Source organism: Nycticebus coucang, chromosome 2 (assembly GCF_027406575.1).
Source record: "Nycticebus coucang isolate mNycCou1 chromosome 2, mNycCou1.pri, whole genome shotgun sequence".
Classification (NCBI taxonomy): Eukaryota; Metazoa; Chordata; class Mammalia; order Primates; family Lorisidae; genus Nycticebus; species Nycticebus coucang.
The window spans coordinates 14,047,051-14,067,746 of NC_069781.1; the positions used below are offsets into that span (position 1 = coordinate 14,047,051).

At 44.6% G+C, this 20,696-nt stretch overlaps 2 protein-coding genes and 1 pseudogene across 19 annotated transcripts in view; 1 reads left to right on the top strand and 2 right to left on the bottom strand.

Annotated features, from left to right (window-relative positions):
• STRBP (spermatid perinuclear RNA binding protein) overlaps positions 1 to 20,696 on the top strand; it is a 211,782-nt gene that overhangs the window by 142,367 nt on the left and 48,719 nt on the right. For 7 of the 13 annotated variants that reach the window (XM_053563006.1, XM_053563007.1, XM_053563012.1 and 4 more), the window contains one exon: positions 15,196 to 15,440. The exons of 1 other annotated variant lie outside the window; for it this stretch is intronic. In XM_053563006.1, the coding sequence (XP_053418981.1) occupies positions 15,196 to 15,350 (155 nt within the window). In that variant the 3' untranslated portion in view covers positions 15,351 to 15,440. Of the gene's footprint in view, positions 1 to 1,235; positions 2,094 to 2,128; positions 2,830 to 2,906; positions 4,974 to 5,470; positions 5,641 to 15,195; positions 15,441 to 20,696 lie in introns of those variants that run through there. 5 more of the 13 variants (XR_008374494.1, XR_008374503.1, XR_008374498.1 and 2 more) reach the window with 5 other exon arrangements.
• LOC128580381 (uncharacterized) lies at positions 14,013 to 14,110 on the bottom strand (annotated as a pseudogene).
• Positions 18,859 to 20,696, bottom strand: part of RABGAP1 (RAB GTPase activating protein 1) — a 186,033-nt gene continuing 184,195 nt past the window's right edge. For all 6 annotated transcript variants that reach the window (XM_053562974.1, XM_053562983.1, XM_053562964.1 and 3 more), the window contains one exon: positions 18,859 to 20,562. In XM_053562974.1, the coding sequence (XP_053418949.1) occupies positions 20,440 to 20,562 (123 nt within the window). In that variant the 3' untranslated portion in view covers positions 18,859 to 20,439. The remainder of the gene's footprint in view (positions 20,563 to 20,696) is intronic.

Below are 20,696 nucleotides of genomic sequence, written 5' to 3' on the forward strand. Positions count from 1 at the left end.
GATTATGCTGGTGGAAATTGATCAGTCAGTAACATTGTGCTGTTCTGTAAAGGGTGCAGACCTAAGTTCTCCACTTGCCTTCTCACCTTGTTTGGAAAGCTGATGATGTTACTAGAAGGTAATGGTTTCATTAAGGTACTCACCCCCATGAAGGTAACAGCAGGTCCCCTGATGTTATTTACAAGTCTCTGTGTCTTAAAAATGTCTGTTTTGAGTATGAATTAGCTTTTCTTTCACTATTAAATTTTGCTTTTTGTAATTGAACAGTGCTCATCAGTGAGAATGAGCTTCACAAATACGGTGGAATAATGTACCAAATTTCTATGGTACCACTAAATGAAGGTGAAATGGGTGATGTAGAACAAATGTCGGGGTCACTTTTATTTTATACAATAATTACTTTGTTTTTTTCTCTTTGACTTTCTGGCTTTAGTAGTGGTGGGTGATACTTTAATAAAACCTTGTCACTTGCTGGAAATAGCTGTAACTTACCATTCTCATCCTGTGCATTAGTGGTTAGACATAAACAAGAGGGCCCATTTCAGATGGGAATTTTCATGTTTCATTGATTCGTTTTGCTGACCTATGGATGAAACAGAGCCATCACTGAGAAGAAAAAGCATGGCTGATAGTGTCCAGTTTTTATTAATTAAATATTCATAATAGTCCTCTTTGTTTTTGGAATACTATTAATTGGCAGCTGCAGCTGTATTGTTATTTGAAATTGGATCATCAAATTTGGATTCCAAGTTGGAATCTCTGGAGATTTCTCTTCAGAAAATTCTTTTGAAGTAGCTGACTCTGCTTAAACTCAACCCCTCTCTAATGGTGAAAAGGGAGCTGTGCTGTTTTCCAACATGATGGCAGTCATTTCAAATGGTTTCTACCAAGTCTTTTTTTTTTTTTTTTTTTTAATTTTGTTGTTTGTTGGAAGTTACTAACCATGTTGTAAACCTGCCCAGTTGCTGCAAACTTTTACATTTCTCTGCTTTACTTAAAATAATCGAGCTGTCAGTCCTTTGTTAGAAGTGGTAACCATGCAAGTTCAACTGTTTAAATTCTGTAATGAATTAAGTGTACTCCCCCCCACCTGTTGCCCTTCCCACCCTCCATTTTGTAATGAAAATTCCACTTACAGCTGAAAGAGCAGAGAAATATAAATGAAGCTCTTGGCTTCACCAAATTGTGTGAAGTTAACATAAAGTTTTGCTTCTCTGCTCTTTTCTTCACTGTAGGCGGTTTTTTCATTGACAGCCCCTATTGCCAACCTCTGAGCGTCGCACCATTTATTATTCACTTGGGCCCTCAAGATTTCTTCTCTGACTTCTAGAACCATCAGGTTGTCTGGCTTGAAATGGCAATTTCTATGTCTTGGTCTTAAGAGCAACGTGACACCCTGAGGCTATCCAGCTTTCAGATACACCACTCTGACACCTTCTTTTTGAAAGCAATGACTGAGCATTTTAAAGAAGAGCAATACATTGTTCAAAGCCACGGTGTCTGTTTTAAAACCTTTACTTTGGAAACTTAGCAATATCTGTACTTACCCCCTCTTAGCATAGTTTCTCATCAGGGAGTTTACAGATCAATGTAGAACTTAGAGGTAGCGTGTGAGCTGTGCTATCTTCTGACAGTTTTTAAACTTTTTTAGCACATAAATTTGAACAGTTACATTCCTGACTGCCTCAGTTAGCACTATTATAATTTCTCAGAGATAGGGATCCTCCTTTGAAGCCATATCCTCTGCATGGGGACTGGCGCATAGCCAGGGATGTGGCCTGCAGCCTGTGTTTCTTCAGGCTTCAGGAACACCCCATCTCTTGTGCAAGGTAATTGGTCCAGTATATTTCTAACATACCTCATGCTCACTAGATGGAATGCATGGTATGGTGAAATGAGGAGTTGGGTTCACAAAGTTCTTGAAGTCATTTGTAGTCTACTCAGATTGTTAGCCTGGGGAACAAGCCACTGATAGATTTTGCTGGTATTAGCCTTTTATTTTCTTCTTTTTTAAAAATTTGAGTGAATGTTTGAAAATCATGAATCGGTCACCATTATTAATTGAAGAGCTGGGAATACCTCGTTAACATATTTATAAAACTGGTGTTGGACCCTCTGTGTATTTCAGGTTAATACTTTTAAGCAGTTTTCAGCACGTTTATCTCACTTTATTCTCGTTCTCCTCGGACCTTCGTAGCCATATCACTTGTATAAAATAGGCTGAGATATAGTGACTGTAAGCTGTGATCTCAGTATACAAAGGTAAGCTCTTTTATTTTCTGATTAAAGAGAAAAATAATTAATACAACATGCATATATGACAATCATATATGATATATTTGATCTCTTAGGTCTTATGTCATCACATCACCTTTAAAAATTTTATGGTCTAAATGTAAAATAGTTATTTTTAAACACTTGTTTTAATACCCTTGTAACTGCTTTATATTCAAGAGAAACATTTCACTTTCACTGTTACATGTGTAACATGTGTAGAATGTGTTTAGAAACTTAGAACATAAAATGTATGTAAATTATACACACATACCTGTTTGAATATAAGACTTCAGTGGTAGGAACAGTTCACCTAAGAAGATTATAACAATAGGTCACTCTTTTTTGGCCAAAGTGGTGGAATTCCATAAGCAGTGAGACTGGTAAACAGTGCTGGTAGGATCCATATATGTAGCTGTTACACATAGTACAAGCTGAGGATCAAAGTGCCAATTTCTCAAGGAGAGAAACTTCTCTGAGAAATGAAAAATCTCTGATCTGTGTTGTATTGCCTCAATACAACAGCAAGAAGCCATAAAAAATAAAGCAATAGAACATGAAAAAAAAAACCAAAATATTAAGGTAACTATGGAAAAATATATAATTGACTGAGTTAAGCTAATTATTTGCAGAATCAACATTAGCAAGACTCACAATGGTGAATACCAAGTCTGCAGAGACCAAATAGACTTGAAGCAATTCATCTGTCTTTTCTAGGTTAGGTAGCTTAATTCCATTTTCCCCACCTTATTCAACCATTATGGAGTTTGTTTAAAAGATTTGAGAGAGTTAGGCCAAATATTTTAATAAGGATTTGCTTCATTTAATATGTCCCATAAATTCATTTCATTATGTGCTAGATGTTCTGTGCTAAGGCTGTATTTGATATATAGATATTAAAATGAATTTCATGTTTTATATTTGTTTCTAAGTGGCAGTTTCTTTTGATTATTAACTTTAAGGTTGCTGGAACAACTTTCTTTTCCATACAGAATCTATATGTACATAATCTGACTTTGGCGTACATAAAAAGGTTGTATGAGGTATAGCTGATTAGAACCAAGTGGTTCAAGCACTCCAGTCCTGCTTGAACAGCCCAGTACCTGTCATGAGGCGGGTTTTTTTTTTTTAGGTGGGGGGTAACCAGAGAACAGAGGCTCTGACCATTGGAAACATTTTAAGTTTGAAAGTCTCCGTATTGGTAGAATTTGGCCTATTGTAAATACGCCCTGTTTATATCCTATTTTGGGAGACAAATAGTGTGTTAGCTGTGGCAAAAAGAATATTAACTTAGTTAATAGCTTATTTATAAATTATTGAATAATGTAGGCTCTTCTTCACCACTGAAATAGGCAAGATGTGGAAATTTACCCATTTAAAATACTTTCTCAGCAGTTTGGAGAGGTTGAAACCTATTCAGGTTTCTGTTAGGAGAGGCTGAACCCTATTCAGGTTTCTGTTAGGGGACCTCTTCCAAGTAAGTGAACTGAGTGAAGTGAATAATTCAGTCCTTTTTATGTAGTTTTTGTAGTATAGCCAAGAACAAAGTAGTAAATTTAAATACTGACCACATTTTTTTTTTTTTTATGCAGAATGAGGGGAATTTCCCCCTTTTAATCAATCTACTATAATTTTCCTGTTCCTTAGATTTTATGAATAACTTCAGTGGAGAAAACCTCCAGCAGTGAGTTAAGGGAACTAAGGAGATTTCCCCCCACCCCCAAGCAATTCTATTTCTAATAACCCAGATCCCTAAAAGCCAGGGACATTAAGAGCAGTTAAGGCTGAAAACAACCTGCTCTATGAATGGCCTTTCCATAATTCCCATTCATCTTGCGGCAGAGAGAGAGTGGGGGCATCTCTGAAATCTTGCAGAATAAGAAAAATTTCATGATATTCAAACTCATACTGTCTAACAGTCTGACACTATGCCACGGATTTCCAGTGACCATAGATTTCTCAGTGTTACTAGGAGGCCTGGGAAGGAGATGGGTGGTAAATGAATAACAACAGCAGAGCCAAGAAACTACTGCTGAGGTGAGTTTCAATATTGGTGTTTCTCTCCAGCTCTCATTTGCAGAGCACAGAATTAAGATATAAGAATGGATCTTTTCCTTTCCTATTAGGATTTTCCAGAAACACTGTTTTAAGTCAAGAATTCAAGTTGTGTTAGTTGTAAGAATAGAAATCTTTTCTGATGTTATCATTTTAGGTAGGAGTTAACAGCTTCCATTGATGCTTGAAGCAGTGATCTTTGGAGGTTTTTAACATAGTACAATAATACAGATTAGGTTATGTAAGCTTTATAGCACAGCTAGATAATAGGGAATAAAACCATGTGGGAATCTAGGCCAAAGTATTTCTCTTCCTCCAGCATATTCCTGTGGGCCTCAGGAATTAGATGAGTTAATTAATACACAAAAAGTACTTTGAACAATATACCTGGTGCATAGTAAGTACTTAGTAAATAAATGTTGACTGTTCTTAACTATGGCTGGCCAAGGTGAAAGCAGGAACGTGAGGGAGGTTACAGCTGTGCTGACAGGTGGTTGGGAAGCAGGTGCATGGCTGGTTAGGTGGAGCTATGTTGGTTCCTTAGTGCTGATAAGTTTCAGCTGCTCTCAGGCTTGGGCCAGGACTCCTAGCATCTGGAGGTTGGCCAAGAAACACAAACTGAAGACTCAGTGAGAGCTGACGTGGTGAGTTTGCTGCTGATCCAAGCTGAAATTGCTCACGTGTCTGCTGGAGTAGTTAGGTCACCAGCCAATCTGCTGCCAAGGGTTTCTAAATATTCTGTCTTGGATTTAACTGTTTAGAACTTCTCAAGGGCTGAGCTTAGATTGTCTACCTGCTAATTCCAGGTCTTCTACCAGTTTATTAATAATAAAGAAAGGATTTTTATTTTATTGTAGCTGCTCCCAGAATCTAACTTTAGGGCTCACCAGCGTTTGGTAGGTAGAAAGCGAGTTACTGTAAAGCACAAAAACAGAAAGAAAAGGGACGACATTGGGTGGTATACTTAGATGGCTGTAAGCTAAGGTGTTTCTCTGGATAGCATTCCTATAGCTCATCTCTTAAGAGTTTGATACTTTGAGGGGAAAAATCTGCATTCACCATGAGGCTTCCCTTCTCTGTTAATATGTCAGAAAACATCTATCTGTCAACCTGTCCATATATCCGCATATCTATTTACCAGGTCACAGTTGGGAAATTGCTTTTCGATGAAAGGAAAAATGGATAGACGATGATATGGAAACTGTCAGTTTAAATAGAGTATACATTTTACTGTCCATTCCTGGCTTGAGAGTATGAACAAACACTTCAGGAGACTCCGAAGAAGGGTGTGTCTCTGGCTGTTGCTAAGAGGTGAGCTAAGTTTTAGGCAACACAGGTTGAGATCGGAAATGCTCTAAGTTTGTAAAAACTGTGTGGATAAGGACTGAGAAGTACTTTTAAGGAGGTAAATAAGATAGGTTTGTGTCTAGATTACAGTCAAGAGATTTTTATTAAATCTAAGAGGTATTTGTGTAACTTAATGTCATGGCAGAAATCACTTAATTTCCAGCAGCTGAGGTTGTCTGATGGCATCTTTGACTCCTTCAGCCAACACTGAGGGACCTTTTTTGCTTTGACCAATCAGTTAACATGTTCATTACAGTGTTCCTCTAAGGAGGCTCTTTGGTTTCCCTTGGCAGAGCTTTGCCATTTCTGTAAGTGAACTGTGCTGCCTTTGCTAGTGGGTAGGGTGAAGATTGCCACCATCTGCCCAGGCAGCTTTAGTATGTTTTATTAGCTAGAGATGTATGGTCGAGAGTCAATCTGCTGCTGTTGCCACCTGCCCAGCAGGAGGGGATGGGATTAGCTTGGCTGTTACTAGGATATTGTCTTTAGCAGGGCCAAGAAGCTCAGTCTCTTTCTGCTCTGTGTAGAAAGTGATCATACTTTGATCACTTTGTACGGTTTGGACCATTGGTCTCTGCATTCAAATGTCAGCTAAATGCCCCAAATAATAAAGTTAATAGTAGCCTTCAGTTTAGGTCATTTGGGCTGTGGGCAGCAATAGATTAATGAAGTAGGACTGGGAGAGAGAGGAAGAGAAATGACAGTGTTGGTATCTCATGCATGCCAGGCGGTTGGATATTCCTCTTAATTTTCCACCTACTTTCTTGGAGGTGGAATTATCCCTATTTTACAAAAATACTGATGCTCTAAGTTAAGTGCTAGAGCCAAGAATGAAGGCCAGGTCTTTCCGGTGCCAGAGCCTCTTATTATACCACCAAGCTTTGAGGATGAAAGGGACAGATTGTGCTAGAATCCAGGCCTACTGACTTGTGGTTGTTCCGGATCAGGTGTCCTGGCCCAAAGTAAAGATATTTTCTTTTAGATTAATGATGAAGAACTGTCTGATAAACTGGAAAGATAGATTGAAAGACTGCAGAGTGGCTGTATAAACAGAGGAAACTTTTGTATTTAAAGCTTATTTTTTCTGTTTGGATATCAGTGGAAAAGTGAGGATAGCTGAAGGGAACTTGAATGACATCAGTCAGTCAGCATGTCTGAGGCTATCATGTTTTCACCTAGCTCATGTTTTCTGGGTGCATGCTGTCTGCCTGGTCTGAGATATAGGTGTGGGGATGTCTTAAAAATTTTAAGCCACACTCTGAAGACAAGCTATTGAGGCTTTGGCTCATTTGGTACAAGGAAGAGGCATGAAGGGGCAGCAGCCCAGGTGTGGGGTGTAAGTGCAGGGAGGTGTCCTTGGGCAAGTATTTGGCAGAGAAGGGCAAGTGGCAGACTGCAGAGGTCAGTTCTCCTTGCCAGGAGTTTGCCATAGAGTAGGTTTTGGAGCAGGTTCCCATACTGGAGTTTGCATCTTCCATCTAAGTTCAGCCATACTTGGATGGCTTTGGGTTCTCCAGATTGTGGTATGCGAGTCACTCTGTTGAGCTTGTTTGATTCTCCCACTGCTGCAGACCACTGCTTTAGCTCCTTTGCTGATTAATGCTAGCTGGGTCTCTGCTTAAGGGTGGGTGGATGGGGATGGGTACAGAATTCTTTTCAGGGAAAGATTCCTCTTCCACTCCAAGTCATCATCTTCCTTGGCAATTGGCATTTTTTTCTGAGCACCCTGCCCTAATCCTGGAGGGGAGCAGGAAGAAAGACCCTTCTTTGAAACTCAGGTTCTCAGGGTCTAGAGCACTGTGTAAGGGAGAATGAGCACCTGGCCATTTGTGGGATACGATATTCTGTGAAACCCTTTCCTGCTCATTCTTTCATTTCCTGCTCTACTGGTAGAATCTTAGAGAAATAGCAGTGCATGGATGATTGTTCCCATTCTGCAGACAGGGAAATTGAAGCCCAGAGATGTCACCAAACCACCCTGGTTGTTTGTGGCAAAACACTGTAGCTCATAATTAGTTTTTAACCACACAGAAGAAATAACATTTCTTATACTGTTTTTATAGTTAACAGAAGCCCTTTTTAAACTTAGGGATCAGTTTTGAACTCCACCAAAACCATGGGATCTAGAAATTTTCTTCTTTTACAGATGAGGAAATGGAGGCTTGAAGTGCCTTGCCTCAAATTATATAGCTGTAAGTAGCAGAGCCCACATTCTGACAGCACTGTGCTCAGCACTGGTGGTTTGAATTACTAGTCTAGACTGATGATGTCTGTCATCTTTTCCGATCTCATTTAGCAACATTGTCTTTTCCTCTCTGTGGTGCATTCTACTCACCTTTTTCCCAAACTTCTGGGCCATGTCCTGTGTGGCTTGAAGCTAAATAAGCAAAAATAACCCACTTCTCCCTAACCCTTCTCCAGTGACCCCCCCCCCCCCCCAACTCAGATTTTCCAGTTTCATTCTCTTATTCCTTTGAAAGAACTGTTAGTTTGCTCCTGGGCAAGGTGACCAATTGGTCACCCGTGGGCTGGGAAGCCTTTTTTTTTATCAGCTGCACAATTGGGTCTATTATTTCTAAAGACCATCTTTTTGTACTGTAAGTGAACCCTATATAAAGCACAAGTTTAGTAAATGCCATTTGGAGAGCTGCTCAGGGGTTAGAAGGGAAGGAAGAGTAATGTGTAGTTGGAAATGTGCTCCTTTTGTCCGGCCTCACCTGTATTTTAGTTGTTGGCTATAATCATTCCTGGTTAGACCTTCAACATGTGCTCTAACCAAAGGGGTCACCATCACAGTGACATACTTTCCAGAGCCAGAATCCACTTTTTGATGCTGGGATCTCTTTGGATCCTTCCATCATGTAGTCTCCTAAGTCATTCAGCTTTCTAAAATCTTTCATGTGCTCAGAGGTTATAATAAGGGACATATAGTAGGCATTCTGGGGGAGGTGAAAAACTTGTGGAAGTTGAACCTGAGAAACTCAGGAAAGCTGAAGGGAACTTGAATGACATCAGTCAGGATGTCTGAGGCTACTGAAGGAGAGTACATGGATACTTCCATCAGCTATTTTATGAGATTATATTTATTTACTGCGTGTGGTTGCAGCAGGGTAAAGACAGTTATGGGAAGCCACTTGGCTAAAGTTGGAGGGGAGCTACTTTGGGAGCACAAGTGAGGGGAGAAGTGAGCTCCGTGTTTCTGGGCATGTTCAAGCAAGAAAGCAGTTGTTTGGATTGTGAAGAAGGAATTCCTCCATGAGAGATGTCAGCTTGGATTGAACTTTGATGTGATGGCTAACATTGCCAAGGCCATGTCTCCCTTCTTGGGCACATAGATTTTTTTTAAGAAAATACGCACTGTCTCCTGCTTTTTTCTTTACCAGGTTCACCTGCCTTTTTTTTTTTTTTTTTACCAGGTTCTGTGTTGGGGGAGGAGTGGTTGTTGAAAATACCAATATTTTCAGCTCAAGACAACTGAGTACATGGTGAAACCATTGGCCCAGATGAAGTGTATAGGAAGGTGGTGAAATACGCTCAAGGGATGTGAACAGAAAGAATAAGAGTTATCGGGTGGCGTCTGTGGCTCAAAGGAGTAGGGTGCCAGCCCCATATACTGGAGGTGGCGGGTTCAAACCCAGCCCCAGCCAAAAACTGGCGGGGGGTGGGGGGGGGGATGGAGGAAGAAAAGAATAAGAGTTATCTTCTGTGGTGGGAGAAATGCTCTATCAGGCCTGCCCCTTCATGACTGGGATATTACTCTCTGTTCTGGGCTGGTAGGCGGCAGGCCCAGTCCAGGAGTGGAGCCAGGCCTCTGAAGAGAGTGACTTGTGGCCAGAAAAAGAGAAGTGCTGAGAGTTGGATAACTTACAAAGAGTTATAGGGGCACTGACAGAAATGATCCAGACTTCCCAGGGAGATGGACGAGGGTTTGTCTGGTAGCTGAGTGGGGAGGCGTCTCTGGAGGAGAGGCCACCTCAGAAAGAAAGGCCCTGAATGCTCTGCCCGTCATCCAGTTCAGTAAGAGAATTCTGGGGAGTTGGATAGTGGAGGGTCAAGGACCAGTGTCCAGAGGACTGATAAGGAAGAGGCTGTTGTAAATGCCCAGGTGAGGGATGAGTTTGGCTGATGAGCTCAGCAGAGTAACGGAGAGGCAGGAATGGAGTCTGCTGGACGGGGGATAGAGGGCTGAATGCACCCACCCCAGGGCCAGGGAACAACAGTACCCACCACAGGGAAGGAAGACAGCCAGAGCACTGCTCCTAGACCACCGTTCACGGGCAATGTAGAGAACAATGGTGCCTCTAAACAAGATGGGGAAGACAGAAAGGAAAGGGAGGGTGCTGAGCATGTGCAGAAGAGTTCAAACATGGCAGGGCCATCGCCACTAGGCTAGTAAATGGGACTCTGGCAGGTGTGTTGGTGCTCTCTAGGAAGCCTCTTCATTGGTGGTGCAGAGGCTTGCAGCCTGTCAGTCAGCATAGTAACCGTGATGTTTTGCTTGGTTGGGAGAGTAACAGGTGTTGGGTCATTCATACCCTATTTTTCTGCCCTACAGAAAAATGGTCTTTTTTAAAAACACACACACATGGGGCGGCGCCTGTGGCTCAGTCGGTGGGGCACCGGCCCCATATACCGAGGGTGGCGGGTTCAAACCTGGCCCCGGCCAAACTGCAACCAAAAATAGCCGGGCGTTGGGGCGGGCGCCTGTGGTCCCAGCTACTCGGGAGGCTGAGGCAGGAGAATTGCTTGGGCCCAGGAGTTGGAGGTTGCTGTGAGCTGTGTGAGGCCATGGCACTCTACTGAGGGCCATAAAGTGAGACTCTGTCTCTACCAAAAAAAACACACACACACACATACACACACACACACAGAAAAAACTGGACAAGAGCTGGAACTCATTGGATTCAGCATCTGTGGAACTAATATTTAGCCATTGGGAAGGTAGAGACTTTCTCCCCCCCTTTTGGGAGGTAGTCTTGCTCTGTCACTCTGGCTAGAATTCAGTGGTGTCATTATAGCTCACTGCAACCTCAAAATCCTGGGCTCAAGCGATCCCCCTGTCTGTCTCCTGAGTAGCTGGGACTGTAGGCATGTACCACCACACCCAGTTTTCTATTTTTTGTAGAGATGGGGTCTCATTCTTACGATCCCTCCACCTTGGTCTCTCACAGTGCTGGCATTCTAGGTGTGAGCTACTGGGCCTGGCCCAGACTTTCTTTACATAATTCTTCAAGGAGGGAAACAACCATGAAACTGTGAGGTTACTTTTAGGGTTTGCTTTGGGTCTCATTTTTGTCTTTCTCAGTCCTGCCACCTCTACTTTGTCATGGACAAGTAGGCAGGGAGTTGCAAGGAGTCAGGTGGGCTTGCCCTCTTTTCTGTCACTTCCCCGGGCACTAGGGCTCATGTCCACTATGATATTAAGCCCTTATTTTAGAGCTTCAAAGGGGTTAAAGGCGTACTGAGATGGTGATCTCATTAGCTTCTGGGTGGCTGGCACTCCAGTGCCATCTGTCTCTTGTGGCCTTGTTCATTACCCCAGCAGGCCACACATATCTTACCTCTTTACGTGTGTGTCAGCAAACCTTTTCTGTAAAGGGCCAGACAGTAAGCATTTGAGGCTTTAAGGACTATTCAGTGTGCCATAGTAGTACAAAAGCAACCATAGAACATGTGTAAGTAGATAATAGAACACATGGCTGTGTTCTAATAAAACTTTATTAACTAAAAAGAATAGGCTATATTTTGCTAATTCCTACCTTAGACTGTAGAGATAACTTAACGTTTGGCTTAGTCATGACTGGAAACTTCTTCCTTTCTGCCTCCTGGATCCATCTGTGTTCCCACAGAGACATCTTGAGCATCTTGTCTGTATGAACAGTGAGTGGAACTTAGGTTTTGAGTGGCAGGTGGCGCTTTGAAAGGGGAGATTGGTGGCTGAAGAGCAAAATACAGTACCAGATACCAGACCAGGGAAGTCCAGATGATAAAGCTCAGAGGAGAGAAGGGGTGCAAGTGAATTAGGAAACCCCTGGGAAGGAGGCAGCTCTGGAACATTCTTAGAAGAGGCTTCTCCAGGAAGGGGAACAGGCCCAGATTGATGGCTGAGATGGTGTCGAACACGGAACCTCTGTATAGTTTCACAGGTATGTGGGGGTCAGCTTGTGGAGGGCCTGGAGTGCCAGGTCTCAGGAGTGTGGACTTCATTCTCTGGGCACTGGGAAGCCATTGGATGGTTGTGTTCAGGAGAGTAAAGTGATTACAAATGCATTTTAGAAATGTCCCTCTGGTCATAGAAGGACCCTGTCTATAGTTATAAATTATATCTTTCAGTTTAGTCTGGACTTTAGTAAAAAGATTTGTTATTCTTGGTACTATAGTGTGAGAGGCCCAGAGAGTTGTTTTTTTTTTACCACTGGTTTGAGCTGGTCAGTGAGCACCCTGCCTTTATTTTGACATGACAGAATCTTCCATCTCCAGGCCTTTTCTCTCCTGCTATGAAACATTGCTTCAAATCTAATTTTGGCTTGGGGGCCTTAGTGGATAAGGGTAAAGTGGTGGGGACAGGCTGCCCCTTGCTCCAGAATCGAGTCACACTGCAAGAAAGCTTTATGGAGCAGATTCCCTTCCTTTGTGCATGCCCCCAGGCCCATGGACAGCACGTAGGGCCAGCCTTCTCTATGCTGATCTCTGTTCTGCAGGAGCCTGCAGACCACTAAGGCCAGGTACGTCACAGAGTGCTTTGGTTTTGGCCTCCCATTAGGTGCAAGGGAGATGAAGGTGAATCCAGACATGGTGCCTGCCCTGAGGAGTGCTCGGTATAGTTGGGGTGATGAAGAAAACCATAAATGTAGTGCTTTCTGCACTGCAAGTCTTTCTCCTCAGATAGGTTTCTAGGCAGGGTGAAGGAGCTACCATCCACAGAGCATTGGTGAGGTGTGGACACTGTCCTTTAAAGTGAGCAAAATTTGGGAGTGGCTGCTGCTGTCCTTGGCACAGGAGCCCGGCATCCCTGTGTCTGGGCAACTAGGGCTGGAGAGACTACCTGATACACCTGCTGTTCCAGTGAAGAAGCCCCACTGTCCTGGGGGGTACGTGATGATCACATGCAGCTCAGAGAAGGGGAGGCAAGTGCCTGGTGCCCCAGAGCTGGGAGGTAGTGGCACCAAGTCCACATGTAGCTGTCTCAGGATCTGAGTAGGAGGGAGCAGCCATGGGGCTGGCAGGTCTTCGCTGTAACTACTTCCCACTCTGTGGTCCTATCTGGCCCTTTGGGACTGAGCCCAGGAGGTGACGGCTAAGAATCTGACCTTTAGGACATGTTGGCTGCTTTCTTCAGGCTTGCCTGGATCCTTCTCTGGTAGGGATGTGCCCTCTGGGATCTGCTGCCTGGTTGTTTCCCAGGGACGTGGAATGGCACCCAGGCTCTGACAGTAAATGTGTAAATTCCAAGGAAGAGCTCTCCTTGCATTTTCTAGGTAAGTTTCTAGGTTTATGATAGAGAAAATAACAAACTCAAGCCTGGCAAGTAGAGTGGGCCCTGCTTTGGTAAATGGAGTGCAGTCTGTCCCTGGCTGTGATACCAGAGGTGGCCTTTCCTCTGGGAGTGAGTCCCATGCTGAAGCTTTGGTTTTCCCAGGTGGGCGCCAGGCTGTCAGGCACTGTAGTTGGATGAGAGCCTTGTAGGCATAGCCCTGTCCCAGCCCTCAGGCACAGACTTATTGGTCTCTGACGCGTTCTCTTGCTTAGGGAAACAAACGATAAGTCAGAAAGTCTTTTGACTCTAATCTAAATATTCCTGCAGCTAATTTACGAGTCAGGGTTTTTGTTATATTATTGTTTATGAAATCAATCAAGAATAGGAGTAAGAGTTTTAAGTAGCTAGGAAAACTAGATAACTACACCTTCTATAAGAAGGTCCTTTTCCACCTATAATTTAGAAAGTTGTTTTAGGTTTCTAGCCCCTTTTCCCCTCTTCTGGGCAGCCTGTACTGTCTACCCTTCTGGAATTTTGGTTTGTTGGGTAACTGGTAAGACACTGAATCCAGACACCTGTGTTTCCTGGAAACGTGTGTCATTTTCCAAGCCTCCTTTTGTACCTACAGATAGCTTCTCACTGACCCCTGAGGTAGTGGGTAGTGGTGGGGGCTGACTCATGAGGTATCATTTGGAAGTAGCCAGGCAAGCCCTGGTTCCAGAAATACTTCTGTCACCTGATACTAGGCCAGAAGTGCCACCATTAGACCATCCCTCCTCCTACCCAACAGCCTTTCACGCTCAGACTGGCCCTGTGGGATCAGGTGATGTTTACTCTGCACCCCTACTTCTTTTTTTTTCTATGTAGGAGAAATATACTACCACTCAACCTATACTGTAAGGTTGGCAGCCCTGAGAACTCCTTTTTTAATGTAGTATGTTATGTGCACCCCTACTTCTTAGAGGGGGATGCTGAGTGCTGCTTTCCCCTTAGCTCACTTAATATGGCAGCTTCTCAGTGTTGGTCCCTGCCCTCGCCGTGCAAGAGGTGTTTAGGTACAATTTACTACCTTTCCTGGAGAGGCTCATATTTAGCATTTCTGCTGGGGAACCATAGTGTAGGCATCCTTAAGGAGTCTCATTTTGCATCTGCCAGGAATCAGGGGTGGCTCTGGCTCTCTGGTGAGCTGTCTCTAGCCTCCAGGTGGATTTACTTTCCAGCATACCACAGCTTAGGTAGGCAAAGTTAATGCTGGGCCAGGGGAGAACTCCTGCTATTGTCACTTCTTTGAGCAATCCTGTACTTTAGCATTGTTTATCCTGTTTTCCCCAAAGCATCTTTGAACTCAGGCCTTTCACTGTAGAACCCATCTTTCTGGCCTGTTGTGCTGAACCTTTGGTTTCTGTAAGTGGCTGGTGGCCCCACCACTTGTTTAGAAGACAGGTCTCCTGAGGTAGCTATAATTAAGACAAGTGCACTTCTGGGAATAGTGAGGCTGATGGGCCTGGGCCCACGTTCTGTCTTCCTGCCAGAGTTCCTGGAGGATCAGAGCCCTTGGGACTTGGCTTCCATCTGGGAAGGAAGTAGGAGGTGTGGCCAGTCTAGACTTGAAGCCCTAACAGTAGGCTTCCTTGATGCCAAGGAGTGAGGGTGGCCCTGCTCTGCTCAGCCGTGGCCCTTCTTGGGCTCTAGGGCCAGGAGTGTAGGTGGCTACGTGGAGAAGCACAGTTGTGGATAGAAAGCCTTTTTTTGCTGGACAGTTATGCATGTAACACGGGACTCCTGACTGTAGCTTAACTGTTATCTGGTGACGGCCAACTTAGTTTTTAGAAATCTATTTAAGTATCTATCACGTAGCTATTTACTGTGTTTTTTTTTTTTCTGAATACTTAAGTGTAAATAGTATAATTTGCAGTGCAAAGTCCTTGGCAATAACTTTGTTGTGTATTATGTTAAAAACATTGGAAACCGTGACCACCATGGATTGTCCTTCCCCTCTGGGGCAATGATTACATGTAGGACTCTGAACTTTAAACCTTCAGCGTGGTTGAAGCAGCAGCCTGCTTTCGTGGACTGTCATCAGTGCCTCGCCCAGAGATGCCTGGCCTTCATCCAAAGGGACCCTGCTGCCCCGACTCCTGCAGGCAGCATCCACACTGTGGCTTCTTCGTGCCGAGTATGTTGGACTCTGCCATAGACTGACCCTCCTGTCTGGCTGCTGCAGTTTGTCTGTAATGCCCTGACATGTTGCATTTTCCCCATTTGGATGAATAAAAATGCTTCTGTCCTGAATGGTAATGGGCTGAACTGTTCTGTGCACTTTTCTGAGCCACTCTGGTAAAAATTTGTTCAAGTGTGGGGCACCCTTTTGCAGGCCCTTGGTCAGTACCTGTTATTTCCCATCATGCAAAGGGTTGAGGATGAGGAAGCTTGGGGGGATGGGCAGCATGGCTGCTAATAATAGCCAGTGATTTGACGGGTGGGGCCAGCACCTAATTCACGCTCTTGTCTCTGGTCCTTTAACTCTGTTTCTCTGTAAAGTATAAATGGTGCAAAAGTTTACTCATGATGAAACTTGAACCTGGCAGCTTGGCACAGAGAGTGGAAGCCAGCTGTGTAGGCTGAGGAAGTGCTAAATCCTAAACCTCAGAATTTACCAGGTGCTTTTCACACACCTCAGTCTTAATCCTCACTCAGGCTCCGAGTAAAGGACCCTGGCCCAAGGGTGTAGTTTTTAAATGGTGGCAGCAATTGGAATCCAAAGCCAAAGCTCTTCTTCCTGCTCCTAGCCTCCCTGCGTCATGCCTGCAGTTGAGCTGCCCACTTGGAAGAATGAGGACAAGGAAGGTGTGGCTGGCCCAGGGTGGTGGTCTGGGAGGGAGCCAGGTCAGGGGGTGCTGCTGCTACCTCCAGGTAAGTAAAGAGCTGCACGGATAACTTCACTGGAGTTTTATGCCTTTATAACTCAGGGTTCCATGCCCTGTCAGTCTGGTTTTAAAACCATACCAAAGACAAGCTGGCTGGGCTAGCTCTCTGCCCCTCCCATCTTCATTCCAAGGTTTGCCTTTCAGAATGAAGGATAGACAGGCTTTCTTGTCTACACCTGGCACAGGGCTCAGCCCATAGGAGACAGCATTTTGAGGTGGAACTGTGGGACAGGAAGGAGGAAGCATTGTTTTCCTTGATCTTGGGCCCTGGAAGAGAAGGTGGAAACAGGACATGGTAGGAGAGACTGAACTCTGAGATGGTGTAGCCACAGGCAAGCCTTTCACTTTTATTTTCAAATCTGGGAACAACATCATTTAATTCATAGGGTGTTCTGACAATTGGAGGGAGAAGAATGTATGAGGAGAGCTCAATAATTCTCAAGACACAGGCATTGAACCCATTGCCCAGAGAAGGGATACAGCTTGGCCACTCTGAGCCACCCTCTCCCCACTGAAAATTATTACCAAGGCCCTAGAGATCAGTTTAGGTTGCAGCAAAGCCTGCCAGACAGACAGTCCATGCAGCCTATACATCTCACTGACGTTGTAAGCAGCCCTAAGTCAGGGGCGACACATACCCAAGGTCAGAAACAGACTATGAGTTTCCCAACACAACTGTTCTTCCTGTAACTCCCCTCCAACCACTGGCCTTATCTGCCCACTTCCCTCACAGCCAGGCTTCTTCAAATCTGTACTTGCTTATCTGACCTTCCATCGCAAACCCACTGTGGTGGGCCACTGTCCCATCACCCTACCAACCTCCAAATCCAGCGAACCTTTTCTGGTCCTCCCCTCATCCCCAGGTAGCTCATTATCTTCTCCAGTTATCCACACTCCATTCTCCGAGTCCCTTCTCTTGCTGCCTTCCTTGGACAGTATCTCTGTTCCCCTCACGGCATCTTGTTTGAGCAATGGTTCTCAAGCAGGAGTGATTTTGCCACCCAGGGAACGTACAGCAATACCTGAAGACATTTTTGGTTATGACGGTTGGGGTGGAGTGTGCTGCTGACATCCCGCAGGTAGAGGCAGGGGGTGCTGCTGAGTAGCTCTTATTGCCCAGGACAGACCCCCCCAGTACAGAATGACCAAACCAACCCTTGAGGGAGTGTAGATTGCTAACATTTCTAACCTGCATGTCCCAGGCTATCTCAGTTGCACACATCAAAAGCTAATAAATTTATCTTTCTGGCATGTCTTGCTCTCACCAAGTTTTACTGTCTCCATTCTTAACCCGTTCCCTTTTCACCAAGTTTTATTGTCTCCATTTTTAGCCTGTTCCCTTTTCACCTGTCACCTCTTCTCAGACCCTGATTTCTCTTCTGATTTTTCTTCCTAAAGGATTGGCAGGGAGTCTCTCAAAGTGAATTTGGCTTAAGACTTTCCCCATCACCTGTAATAAGCCCAACCTGATTACCTAGTCTTATCTCTTGTCATCCCAAACTAAGCAGATGATGACGCTAACAACTATTCCTCCCGCCTAAAAGCTGTCCTCTTGCTTCCCTGCCCAGCACATCCCCTAGTTGTCAGTGCAGACAGCTGTCATGACCACTTTGTCTCCCTCGTGGTTGTATGTACATTCCTATGTCCCCACAGGGTCCCCTCTATCTGCACTGTACTCACCATCCACTACTGGGAATTACTCTTCTCAATCTCAGTGTAACCAGGGGACCTACCCCCAAACAGGTCCCTGGTCTGGGTCATTTTAAGCCTGTGTGCCAAGGCTTAGATGTACCTGGACTTCTTTCTCTGGGCCAGTACACAGCTGCAAGGATAAGGATTTATGCTGAGAACCTACACTTCTGAGCATGTGACCCTGGGGACTGAAAATGGAGCAGGCTGGCCGAACATGTGGATGCCGGAAATACACCCTTCAGCCTGGGAGCATCCAAAGGACCCTGAGCCACTGTCCTGGACCATGACAGGGCAGGGGCCCACTCACCATCCTCCCTTCTTCTTGCAGGCATGAAGCCATGGTCTGCATGCCAGCCTGCTCCCACTCAGCCGTTGGGTGGAGATGGAGTCCTGGTGGGCAGGTCAAGCTGGGAAGGGGAACCATAGGGTTAGGGCAGCTTCACTCTTCTTCCTGCTGCAGAGAAGTGGGTGGGGATGAAGTGGTAAAGAGCAAAGGTAGAGGCCTGGGAGCTCCATCCCTGTGGTTTAGGAATATGGAAGGACCAGCAGTGAAAATGGAGGGACTCTTGACAAGATGTAGCTCTTTGTCATCATTTTTCCTAAAGCTTTTAACAGAGCATACCTAAGTCCCAGGTAATGGGGCCTCCTTTCTACTCTTCAGCTAGGTCCCCTGCACACTGACATTTTGGCCCAGGACCTCTCTCTTCCATCTCTGCCCAGTGAGACGTACAGAGGCAAGGCATGAGAGCTGGGCTTGGTGGTTCATGCCTGTAGTCTTAGCTACTTGGGAGGCTGAGGTGGGAGGATCACTTGAACCCAGGAGTTCAAGTACATTGTGGGCAAATTAGCAACCCCATCTCTTTTTAAAAAACAACAATAAAGAGCAGCTTTGATTTTCCCCAAGTCAAAGCTTGGGGGAGTAAAAGTTTCTCAACCCACATGGCATGGCACACCTTACCTACTCCATCTGTGCCTAAATGAGTGGTCTTCTTTGACTCTGCTTCTATGTGTGGGAAGGCAGTGGGGAGGGGGGAGAAAGGGAGGAACAGAGCACATAATGATAAAACTGGTTTTTCAAAGCAATGCTGTTTCTACCAAAATATTTAATGAATATGCTGTTAAAATAAAACCAACAAAAGAAACAGTAATACAATTTTACTGGTTTATATTTCAATTCATAAAGTTGACACACTGAAACTACCCTAGCACAATGTCCACATGCCTAGCATTGGACGTGCTTACAGCTGTTTAGCTGAACACAAAAGACACAGAAAGCAGCAGAGGGGACCATGGGGAGGGAGGGGGTGCCACTTTTTATCTCCTGTATCACAGATGACCTCAGCAAGCATTAGTACAGCCAATAAGAAGAAGAAGAGCTACAAAACAACCCAAGTGTCTTTATATACAAACCAGTGCCTCCTGTAACCAGCCACCTGCATACTGAGCGCAGAGACAAGGACAAGACCATTTGTGAGTCAGCCTGTCAGTATGTTACTATATAAATTAAGTCAAAGGATTTCCCCCCTGCAAAGGAGAACATGTAGCCTGTCTGAACAGGGAGGTCTGCACCCAGCTATACTCCGGGGAGGGCCGGAGGCCCAGTCAGTCAGGGAAGGACCAAGCCAGGAGGGAGGGTAGACACCTCAAGGCGTGAGCATCCTGCTCATGTTTAGGGATGCACAGCTCAGTCTTTGTCAGTTGGGCAGCCTCTTGTGCAAAAAGACTAGAAATCTTGAAGTGAGGGAGCTCTTCACAACGCCTGCAATGCAGGGAGGAAAGCAGAACCCAGCAAACCTTGAGTCAAGTTAAATGCCCAAACAGCCACATCATTAAATTATGCAGGTCAGCAGTCTTAGTCTGGGACTTCAACACTGTCAGCTGGGTGTATATTGGGAAAGATACACACACACACACACAATGACACATTAAGCAAAATAAGATTTGTCCACATTATGATTGATCCAGTCTCACTGTTAAGTCACCCACTCTAGCCTTGTGAAGTCATCTTGGCAGCTAATGCTAAAAAACAACAGGAACTATGACAGTTGCATAGAATTGATCGGAAACGTGAATAATGCCAAAGCAAAAACCTGTGCATTATAGTTTTAAGAAAAATGAGGTGGCTTCAACTACAAATATGAAACCCTCCTATTTAAAACAAAGTGCTTCTTCATGTCTACCTGGGGGACCTTCTGCTGGCGCTGATGCAGATAAGAATTATTTAAGTTTCTGATCCCCCGCTCCCCCCCACATATATATATGTATATATATAATATGTATATTTTATTTTAAAAATTAAAGGTTTAGGAAAAAAAATTAATAGACTGAGGATCCCCAAACTCTGATCACATGTGTAAACTCAGCCGCCATTAAGGTGGGTGAGGTGTTGACCTACATGGGGAAGAGGCCTGGAAGGTCACACTGAGGAGTGATTTCTAGAGTGTGTCCACAGCATGGCTGAGCTGGCAGGCCTGTTAGTATCAGTAGTCTTACCCCAGAGGCTGCCTGCTTCATGAGCTCTGGTCCAGTGACCTACCAGCATGTGTCTATGGATCTGACTTAGATACATTCTGGTCCTGGAACATGTCACAGAAATCACACATCTGGCCAAAGAAGGCAACAAAAGGTTTCGTGTTTTCTGAAGGTGTTTGGAGACAACAGCTGCTCTCAGCAAGTTTCTTTCCCTTGAACCCCGGTTGCTGTCTTTATGGAGCTCAGCGTTCGGTTGAACCAGGTCTTCTTGGCTGCCTGAACCTCACTGAGGGCGAGGCCTAAATGGTGCTCCAAGTCCTATAAGAGGAACAGTGCCACATAAGGATGTTGGGCCCATTGTCACTGCCTCCCCAGACCTAAGCCAAGACAAGAATTCAGACTATTTAAAGAGGCCTTGGGAAATTCCGATAGTTTCATGCATAGAAAGGCTG